At 28.8% G+C, this 11,480-nt stretch overlaps 1 protein-coding gene across 2 annotated transcripts; it reads right to left on the bottom strand.

The window, feature by feature from the left end:
- Positions 1-9,772: 9,772 nt before the first annotated feature.
- On the bottom strand, positions 9,773-10,381 carry LOC121214865 (uncharacterized). Of its 2 annotated transcripts, none has more exons than XR_005910598.1 (3): positions 10,326-10,381; positions 10,105-10,182; positions 9,773-9,994 (listed from the first exon to the last, which is right to left on the bottom strand). XR_005910598.1 is itself a non-coding variant. In XM_041089271.1 (3 exons), exons 1-3 carry the CDS (start codon positions 10,368-10,370, stop codon positions 9,841-9,843), a joined length of 306 nt encoding a protein of 101 aa, XP_040945205.1. In that variant the 5' UTR covers positions 10,371-10,375; the 3' UTR covers positions 9,773-9,840. The 2 variants fall into 2 exon arrangements, 1 of the variants encoding a protein (XP_040945205.1); XM_041089271.1 differs by having other exon boundaries at positions 10,297-10,375.
- Positions 10,382-11,480: the final 1,099 nt, after the last annotated feature.

Genomic DNA, 11,480 nt, shown 5'->3' with positions numbered 1-11,480 from the left:
TAATAGAGTATAGTATGACAATATAGTATTACATGATATATTAAACATTTATAGTATCAATAGTTACGTGTAATTAGTATATACAATGCTTCCTATAATTAGTAATACATAAAAATTATTAAATTTAATATCTTAAAATATTATTTTATTAATTAGATTTGAATTTAGTTTAATTTTTTTATTTTGGCTTGAGATTTGAATATAATTAATTATTTTGAGTTTGGATAAAAAAAGGGTTTGGATAACATTATTTGGTGCTTTTTTTAAAGTAATATATTTGAGTTTTGGAATAATATTTTAGAATATGAGTTTATATATTTTATAAGAAAATATAAGTTATTCAATTGTCAATATGATATGATAAACAACAATTTAAGATATTTTTATCAATTCATATACATTTCATATAATAAATTTACAATATGGGATAAGCACTTTAATTATTTTATATAAAAGAACTCTATTAAATATATATGATTTATTCTTTTTATAACAGTGGTAAATCTAGGGGCTGATATGCGCCTTGACTACTTAAAATGAAATTTTCCTTTAAGTGCTTAAAATTTAAAATTATTTAAATTATTGAAATATGAATTCATTTATTAACCAACCATATAAGGCTCAAATTTTATATCGATATTGTTTTCTATAATAAGAAAGATTTGATACCATGTGGAGGACTGAATTGCTTGGAAGATAGGTAAGTTAATTAGCTTTATTATATGGATTTTGGACACTTTAATTGCTTGATAATGTCCATTACCATTCTAAACATCTATCCTTTGGTTTATAATCAATGAATAAAAGTTGGGTCCAAGATTAAACTGTTTGTGTTCAATCCATTGAATTCACTTGTTCAATTATAGAAAACAATAATTAAAATTATAAAGATAGAAAATCAAGGAAAGAGAATATATTAATAAGAAACCAAGAATATAGAAGGAATGAATTTATTATTATTCAACAAATTAATTAAATTGAGTAAAATTGGTTAAAATTAGGTTATAAAATATGTATTTTTTATCTGAATATAAAAAATAAATAGTAAAATGTAACGTCCTTAACCCAACCTAGACGTTAGACCTAAATTTAAGAGATTACATCGGAATTCATAAAACAGTCAATTTAAAACATTTATTTATTGTAGAAGAAAATTTAGTCTGTTTTCAAAAAAATTGATGAGTTATAAAAATAAAATAAAAAGATTTAGTTTAACTTCTCTAAGAAAAATTTAATTACTTTATTTATTCTTCCAAATTTTATTTATAATTTAATAGCAGAAAAATACTTTTAACTTAATTTTAATGAAACTATATTTCATGCCTTAATTAAATAAAAATCATATTATAAAATTTAGTTAAATGTTATACATGCTAATAAATTCTACTCTAAAAACAAATGGCATCAATCTAGACTTATGGAGTTTTTTTTTACTCCACTAGTAGTGTATAGGATAATAATCCAATATAAACAGCTTTGAAAATTTACGTCTCTTTTCAAAAAAATATATTTTAATATTTTATTATACTCCTATGAAACACTTATCAACTTTTTAATCCTACCCACAAATATTTTTCCTCAAAATGTATTAAATTATAAATGAAACACAGTTATGATATCTATGAAATTTAAATGCTTAAACTATTTGCCATCTTCTGTTGCTCTATACCCTCTCACATTTCTCTTAAATCACATCATCTTTGGCCGAAATTTTATTTGTCCACCACTTTTACACTTTTTCATTCACCGGTTCCCTAACTTTAATATATATATATTTGAGTTTTTTATTTTATTATTTTTTAATTTTTAAATTTATATTTTTATTACATCATTTTAAAATGAATAAAAAAATTACATCTGTTGACTTTGTTAACGTATGATACATATGAATTATTACGTGTCAACTATAGGCAATTGACTTTAAAATTTTAATTGACTTTTAAAATTTTAAAAATTTTTAAAATTACGTGTCATGTCAATATTTAATTGACTTTTAAATTTTAAAAATTTAATTTTATAATTTTAATAATTTTGATGGTTTTTAATTTTTAAAATATTTTTTAAATTTTGTAAAATTTTTAAAATTTTTTAAATTTTTTAAATTTTTTAAAATTTTTTAAATTTTTAAAATTTTTTAAAATTTTTAAAATTAATTTAAAACTAGACGTGGTATGCCACGCCAACAAAATTAAAAAAATTAATTTTTTATATTTGACAAAAATATAATTTTAAAAATAAAAAACTAACTTTTAAAAATTAAAAATATAAAGTTGGAGGGGGAAATATACAATTATGCATTCTTTATTTTCTTTTCGCCAAACTAACTTTTATTATTTGAGTTTATCCCATATTTGCACAATTCGATTACGTAATTTTCTTGTCAACGTGTTCTATTTTATAAGTTTAAAGTGCATTAGTGACATGTCCTTTACAACGTATACAATTTTAACTTGAATTGAATGCCATGAATACATTTACCAGAATTCTTAACTAAAGCAGATGTTACGCAAGGGCTGAGGGCAGAGGCAAGGCCTTTGCCACCCTACGGCTTTTCAATTTTCTATACACTCATTGTGAAAAATAAAATATTAGATACAATATATTGTAAAGAAAAGAGAAATAAAAATAAAGAACACATAAATTTTTATGTGGAAACCCTTTCAAAAAAAATTTAGGGTAGAAGAGAAAAAATTTATTATATCAAATTTGAATTATTACAAAAGGAATAGACCATGTCTATTTATAGGCTTGTAAAATCATATTCTAATAAGAGTGTAGTAAGATTGAAATACTTTATTCTAATCAATATAAGAAAGATAGAATTTAATAAGGTTTAAAAAACATTATTCTAGAATAAAATAAATGAAATATAGTTCTATATGAATTTTATTTTTATTTTATTTTACCATTATATTTTATTTAAATAAGGATTCGAGTCACTCAATTCTAACCTTCATAATTTTGCTTTTTTTAAAATAGTGAATATTATTATAATTAGCTTTTTATATAAGGATGATAGTGGGTTGGATGTTTAATTTGAAATTGAATTCATAAGCATGCCTTTTAATATGAGAGTTTATGTATTCTTTTTATATTTAGAATTTTATTCTACAAAGGAAAGTAACGTACTTTTCCTTGTTTGGATATTTTTTTTTATTTAAGAGAAAGAAAAGTGAGTTGAATATATATATTTTTTTTGAATTACTCAATTTTTAAATACCCCAATTTAGGGGAAAAGCCGAGGAAAGGAAGGTGATGTTTCCTTTAATATGAAAAATACCAATTTTATCTTATTAACCTTTTATGTAAGTTATTTTATAAGAATAATATAATTGGAAAATTTTATTATAAATAATAATTTCTTTAACTTTTCGCAGTTTAATCAAACAAAAGTAGTGAAATTTTTTTCATTTTCCTCTTAATTTTAACCATCCAAACAAAGTAAAGTTATATTATTTCATTTCCTCAACCTTCCATTCTCTTCCTTTACTTTCATTTCCTCTGCAATTATTTACCCAAATATAGTGTTAGTCTAAGGAATATATTACCTCTACTTTCCATATTTAAAATATAAGTAGGTTTATTAACATAGTTAAGATTCTTTTTTTTTCAAGTTCAGTACAACATATTTTAACAAAATATCACACCAACAAATTTAACAAAAAAATTAACAATGTCAACAATTAAATCTAAATTTTAAAATTTGAAAAGTAAATAGACTAAATTCTTGAAAATAAAATTTCAAAGACTAAAATGAAGAGCACAAGAACTCATAACATATTTTAAACATTTTTTTTCTTTTTCCGAGTGTGATATCCAAATTTGAATGCAAATTAATTAAATAATACGTTTGATATCCAAATTTGTTAGGAACTCACATCTAATAAACAAAAAAACAAAAAAAAACTTTCTAAGAGAAAATAAAAGTAAAGTAGAGAATGGATTCGAATATCCAAATCTAATTTCATTATTTGCAAAATAAAAGAAAGTTGGCTAATATATATGGAAGTTTCAAAACCCATATTCATCTGAATCTATTGCTAATTACAATATATAAATCTTAATATTATTTGAATCCGATATATCTAAGTCCACAAATAGCAAATAAGGTATTTTCAAACATCTAAATCCTAATTATCCGTAGTCATCCCTATGAAATCTCAATCTCACAATCTCAAATCCAAAAACCCTTAAAATCACTTATTAAGAGAGGTAGGGGGGACTTCAGTACATTTTCTTTATCGTGAAAAGGATATCTATTGTCAGCAACAATGATTAATACTCTCATTGTAAGTACTTTTTGAGAGGTAAACAATAAGCTATGAAATAAGCTCAATTCCTATGAGTAGAGATCAAAACCCCAACCACATTATTAAGCACATATTTTTGAAACATCTTTTTGGAAGCAAAATCATAAGGCTCTGAAATTAAAGTAAATAATATCTTGTTGGGTGTGGATCTTCATACAATTGAAAATTTTATAGTTGATTTTCTATATTCGATCTTCCAACATAAAATTTTTAGCTCATACCTATCTTTTTATTTATCTATTTATCACCACCTATCAATATTTAAGTATCTAACTGAATTAGTACCACGAGATAATTGGACATGGGCTATGATACCAACTCAATTGGAAAATGACTAAAAGCTCATTCTTTATAAAGTAACAAATATTATCATGAGTCCTTTTATCTTTTTACATTTTTGTATACAATCCATAAAAATCAATTTAAACTTAGAATAAATTTAGAAAAATACATTGCATACTATTACCTTTGATATCCTAAGCTTGTGATATAATAATATTTAAGATAAATTTTATATGTATTATATGTCCTAAATCATTTGGTGAAAATAAGATTGAAATTTTTACCAAATATTTTCAAAGCATTTTAGAATACTTGCAAAATACTAAAAAATATATTTAAATGTGTTTTAATTTATCTAAATGATTTTGGACTAATATCAATGTGCTCTAAGGTAATTAAAATGATATTAAGGGACGTTGGTATGCAAGTCTCAAGACATACGACTATATGTCTGGAGACAAGAAAACATTGAAGCAAAATTCTATTTGAGAGGCTGCTGTCTTGAGACAAAGCCTATATGTCTTGAGAGATGGCTGCCAATATCTATATAATATCTAGTTTTCAAATATATCTCAAGACATCTTGTTAGATCTTGAGACATACGTTGCAAGGACACTTTTTTAGCCTAAGATTAATGTTTTCAACAACTCCAAACAATCCCCAACAACCATAAATGTCTACAGATTTGTTCCTTGATATAAATACACTTCAAGACTTAAGAGAGAGATATCCAAGCACCAAGATCAAGAGAAAAGTATTCAATCTTTTTTCATTTCTCTTGCAAATATTCTCTAAGAGCTTAGTGTCAAATCTTTTATCATTCATATATCTTTCCTTTCAAAGTTTAATTTTTCTATAAACACATACCTTGTAGAGGTCTATTTGTTTAATCTCTTTCACCAATTTTAAATTGTAAGGGTTTTAGTTGAGCCAAAAAAACTAAGAAAGGTTTTAGTTTTGTAACATACCTAACCCATATTTATCGCCGAAATAGGGTTACGAAGCATTACTAGAGTTTACAGATTAAATTAACAAATATTCCATATCATATTACATTCACATTAGAAACCAATCAAATCAAACATATTGTCCCTTATACGAGCCCTCGATGCCCAAAATATGCATTAGAAAAAGTCGAGACTAAATCGGGTACTCAAAGAATTTTTTAGAAAACATCAAAAATTTTCAAAGATGCAGGTAACACACGCCCGTGTGGCCAGGCCGTGTGGACATTCAAAATTGGGTCAAACTGTCGTGTCCCAACCCGTGTCCAAACTTGGGAGCTCTCTGACTTGGATCACATGGCCAAGCCACACGCCCGTGTGCTAGGCCGTGTGAGTATACTGACTTAGGTCACACGGCCAAACCACACACCCGTGTGCTAGGCCGTGTGAAAAATTTGACCATACTGACTTATGCAAATTAAAAGATACAAGGGACATACAGCCGTGTCACTTGGCCGTGTGTTACACACGGTTGAGACACACACCCGTGCCTCTTCTCGTGTGGACGAAAATAGGTTATTTCAAGCCACATTTCTTACTCAAATTGTTACCAACTTAGCCTTAACAAATCACACATCAACAAACCATATCAAAACATTCAACTCAAACTAAATCATGTCTTAAACATTCATCATCACCACAATCAACCAACTTGCTCTTAGACACATAAATAACAACTTAAAAACATATCAACCAAATATCCAAACTTACATATTTAATCCATCTAACAATTCTACTAAGGTTCACCACAAAATAATTACATACAAACATATATCATCCACACCAACATCATTAATATGCCTCATTCTCAAACCAAATATATATATATAAAAGTTGGTTATATAAACAAAATATAATTCATAACATTTACACAAGCCAAACTTTAATCCAATCCATACAAAAGCCTATACATGCCATATAAATTGTATTGAACGTTTCAAAAACTACTGGAATAAGCTGGATAGTGTGACTTGAGTGTTGATCCGATTGTCCAATCTTCTGAAAATCTACAAGGACATTAACGTAAATAAGCTTAATGAAGCTTAGTAAGTTCGACGGTATAAATAAAAATCTTACCGAACTAACTATAATAAACCAAATAATAAAATCATTCACGATAGCTCCCTGTCAATCACAACTTCAATCGATGAATACATCCATTTTCAAGTCGTTACCAAAAATAACTAACATGTCTTTCAATTTCAATAAGAAAATCACCTTACCAAATCTTTCCCATTCGAAGAACGACTTACGGATAAGAGTACATCGTTAACAGAAGCTCGTAAGCTGAATAGAAGCTCGTAAGAGTTGAATAAAAACTCATAAGAGTTAAATAGAAACTCGTGAGAGATGAATAGAAAGTAAAGCACGAGAGTTCGCAACAAATGCTAAACCCCGGTTTACTTGGGTAATTTGCCGATTTCTTCGTTCAATAGCATCATATGCCAAATAACGAATATACTCAAATCCCGCGTTCCATTCAATCCGAATATTCAATTCAATATTATAATTCCAACAATAATTCATTTTCAAAAATAGAATAAATACATAATACCGTTCATAAAATTTATATAAATATTACATTTTAACTGTACAAACTTATTTGAATTGAATTGTAATAATTGCAGAAGTTCAGGGACTATTCCACTATTTTTCCTTTCTCACGAGTATATACGGGATCTTGATCTAAAATATAAAATTACTCATTCATTAGCATATATTTCAGTTCCAATTCATTTCTCAATTAATACCCTTCAATTTTTTAAATTTACACAATTACCCTAAACTTTTACAACTTTTGCAATTTAATCCCTTAACTAGTTAATCTATCAAATTAACAAATTTTCCTCAATTAATAATTTATCTAAATATTTAGGCCATCATACAACCTTAATAAAACAAAAATTTACTACCAAATGCTATTATTTTAACGTTTTCACAAATTTATCCTAAAATCAATATTTAACAAATAACTTTATAAAATCATCATACAACAAAATTAAAGCTCTAAATCCATGTTATTCATCAAAAACATCTAATATTCATCAATGGTAACTTCCAAAATTTTCAATAAAATAAAAAACTAAGGTAAAATTTAGTTGAACTTAATTGTAACAATCTCAAAAATATAAAAATTACAAGAAACGGGTAAGAATTGAACTCACATGAAGAAAAATTATTCAAAACCAACTTAAACTCTCCCTCCCATGGTTGTTTGGACGAAATTTTGGAGAAGAAATGTCGAGAAAATCTTTCAATTGCCTATTTGTTTTATTTTAATTTCTAGAAATTACCATTTTGCCATTCATTCAATTTATTTTGTTATTTCCTCCGTTTATGCCACCTCACGTTTTAACTTAGGGTTATTTATTGCTTAGGTCCTCCCTTGTTTACTAATTAAGCTATTTAATCAATTGTTTCTTATAATTAATAAGTTTTGCATCTTTTTCAATTTAGTACTTTTTAATTAATTAACTATCGAAACATTAAATTTTTTAACAAAACTTTAATACACCTTAATGACACTCCATAAATATTTATAAAAATATTTACGGCTCGATTTATAGAAACGAGGTCTCGATACCTCATTTTGTAAAACCACTTGACTTAGGGTTTTACCACTCAAACCTAATAATTCATTATGAAACATAAATTATCAATTCAAAAATCTTTTTAAAACCACATTTGACTCATAAATATTAAATAATAAAATTTACTAGCTTACTTGCTGGATTTGGTGGCCTCGAGCCACTGTTTCCGACACCACTGAAAAATCGGGTTGTTATAAGTTTAGCCATAAAACTAGAGGAAAAGGCTATATCTAAGCCTTGTGAAAAGGATAAGAATAGTAAAGGTTATACATTTTCCTTGAAAGGTAACAATTCAAGTATAGTCAATTGGAAAATTCTTGGTTGAGGTATACCAAGATAGTAGAGGTAGGCAATTAGGGCTAACCCACTATAAATTGAATTGCCCAAGTTTTTCTTCCCTTTCCTTATCAATTAAAAAGGTTTGTAGAATTTTTTTAATACCAATTCATTCCATTCTTGGTATTTTGGGGCCTAACAATTGGTATCAAAGCTTGGTCTCCATCAAAGGTTTAACCACTGGGAGCAAAGACTCGAGGTTGAAATTATCGAGTTTTAGATGGCTATTAAGTTAACGTCTACAACCATGAAAGAAGTTTATTCCATCATGCAAGAAAACTACTCCAATTAGAAAGTGATGATGAAATTCTTTGTTCAAGCATTGATTATGGTGCTTGAAAAATCATCTCAAGAGGTCCATTGGAGGTGACCAGGGAGGAAGAAAGATGGGATGAAAATGATAAGGCAAAGGCCCAATCCAACTCCAAGTCTATTCACACACTCCTTTTTGTTAGAAAAATGGGTTTGGAAAACACAGCAAAAAATAAATTTAGGAAAAAATTAGAGTTTTAAATTTTTTTCCAAAACAAGATTTTGGTTGTGATATCTAAAATAATAAACACTTAATCAAAATTATACCTTTTCGATTTGTCTAGGATGAGTGCTTTGACTGAGTAGTCTTCTCCGCTATCCTTAAGCTCACGTCTACTGAATGCAGGCTTGCTTCGAATTAGAAATTTTTTCACAAAAATTACCAATGGATTTTTGCAATTTCTTTAAACCTTTAGTCAAGCTGTAAATCAAAAAATATCTCTAGAAATTTTCTAGAATAATCTCTTCAGAGAATTTTCTCTCTACAACTTTCTCCTGAATTCAAGTGTGTGTAAATAATCACTACAGCAAAACTGACTTTTAGCGGCGTTTTTTAGGCATTTAGCGGCGCTTTTAAGCGCCGCTAAAACTATTCGCGACGTTTTTGCAAGCGCCGCAAAAAACGGTGCTATAGACGGCGCCGCAAAATTTTGCAGCGTTTATTTGAAAAAACGCCACTAAAGGTTAGAACCTTTAGCGGTGCTTTTCCCACAAACGCCGCTAAAGGTCATGAAATTTAAAATATATATATATATAAATTAAAATTCATTATCAAAATATCGAGAAGAATAATGTCCATGATTTAAATATAAAATTTTCTATTAAATATAAAAATTTTCTATTAAAATTCATTATCAAATTAAAATAAAAATAAAAATATAGAATCAAAACTGAAATAAATAATAAAATTAGATTAAATATAAATATAGAATCAAAATAATAAAGCACCAAACTTGTATACTGCCCACCATTATAAGTCACTAAAAGCAAGAAAAACAAAATGACTTAATTCATGGAATTCACGAATGTTAACATCAGACATGAGTTTAAAACTTTGCCTTCGGAAGGATGTTCAAAACCAGAATCCACAATAGATCGAAGCAGCTCCAGTTTCAGTAGCAAGTTTCTGAATCCCGAACTGTGAATTCCAACATACCCCCTACACCACATAAAAAAGAACATTGCTTTACACTAAAACTAGCAGATTATATTAGAACATTGTTTACCTTAAAAATATGTATAAATTAGAATCAACTAAGGCTAAAATACCTGAGGAAGTGCTTTGACACAGCTGCGATAAGTATAAAGCACTGATGCCATCTCCTTCCCATCCTGGATAAATGTGTTCTGCCATGCCATCAAATACAAGATCAGAGACTAAAACAAAACACTAAAAAGTTTATCAAAATTTTGCAATTAAAACACTATGTCAAACTAAGTTTAATAGCTCCACCAAAATACATCTTAGAAGGAAAGGACACTTTGCTCACAAAATGTCTTTGTTTTTCACTCAAACTAGTAGTTGACAAGCACATATAATCATAGAAAGAAGATAAACATTTAGCCCATTAGTCAACCAACTTTGGTACCCTGATGTACAGGCCAATTTTGGGCCACCCCCAAAACCCAATAACTAAACCTACTTAAACCCCATACCCATCTCATCCTAAACCAAGCCCAAACAACCCAATAAACCCGAAGCCCAACTACCCCAGCCCATTAACCTAAACTCAGCATTCAGAAACCCTAATCCCACTAACCCTAGCCACCTACCCCCACATACCCCCATGCGTCTGACACCATCTGCCGCCGGATGCTCCTCCTCCACCACCAGCTCCTCCATACCCTGCAAAGACAGAAGCAGACCAAACAGAATGGGACAAAGATAAACAATATTTTCCTAGTTTTGTAGTCGGCTATAAAGCTGAGAAATAAACATTTGTAAAGGGGAGATTTTTTGTCATCAATACAAAGAACAGTTTCAAAATACATACACTAAGAACACAAGTATAACACGAATCAGAGAAATCAAAAGCCGAAAATCCAAAATTTAAGGTGATATTATTTTATTTCATTTTTGTTATTTTACTTTTATTCATTTTTCTTTGAATCTACTGGTTTACGTAAACATACATAGTAAATATAAATAAAAAAATTTTGAGTTTTTTTTACCTCTCCGGCCACCGTGCACGGTGGCCGGCGCCGGCGCCGGCGAGGCTCCGATGGCCGTCCGGTGACCGGCCCGGGGCCGGAGCTCTCCCCTTTTCCCCCCTCTCCTTCCTCCCTTCTCTCTTTTCTCCTTTCTCTTTCTTTTTTTTCTATCTGCTGTTGCCAAATGAAATTTTTACAAAGTTTTTAACTTATATAGGGGACCAAAACGCACCGTTTTGGTCCCCCCTTTACTAAACGAAACGGCGCCGTTTAGGCCGCTGGATCGGGTCGACCCGACCATACCCACTCAGGATCCGCGTGTTTTTTAAGTGGAGGGGCTAATTGCGCTTTCAGCCCCTCCGCTTTTTTATGATTTTACAATCAGGTTTTTAATATTTTAATTTGGCCCCAGAGTTTTGCCCGTTCATCAATTTAATCCTTCTGTGCTGCGCTGCGTTTTGGGTAATAGAGAATATTGCGCTTTTGGTCCCCAT

This window comes from Gossypium hirsutum, chromosome A02, assembly GCF_007990345.1.
Source record: "Gossypium hirsutum isolate 1008001.06 chromosome A02, Gossypium_hirsutum_v2.1, whole genome shotgun sequence".
NCBI lineage: Eukaryota > Viridiplantae > Streptophyta > Magnoliopsida > Malvales > Malvaceae > Gossypium > Gossypium hirsutum.
Note: the sequence above shows the minus strand (reverse complement) of the source record. Positions and strands in the feature narration are given on the sequence as shown.

Excerpts from the sequence above, each read along its gene's own strand:
- LOC121214865 (XM_041089271.1), bottom strand. The coding sequence starts at position 10,370 with ATGTGCTTGTCAACTACTAGTTTGAGTGAAAAACAAAGACATTTTGTG. Across the intron at positions 10,183-10,296 it reads GTGTCCTTTCCTTCTAAGAT|AACACATTTATCCAGGATGG; the intron begins GTATTTTGGTGG and ends ATGGCATGGCAG. Across the intron at positions 9,995-10,104 it reads GTGTCAAAGCACTTCCTCAG|GGGGTATGTTGGAATTCACA; the intron begins GTATTTTAGCCT and ends TATGTGGTGTAG.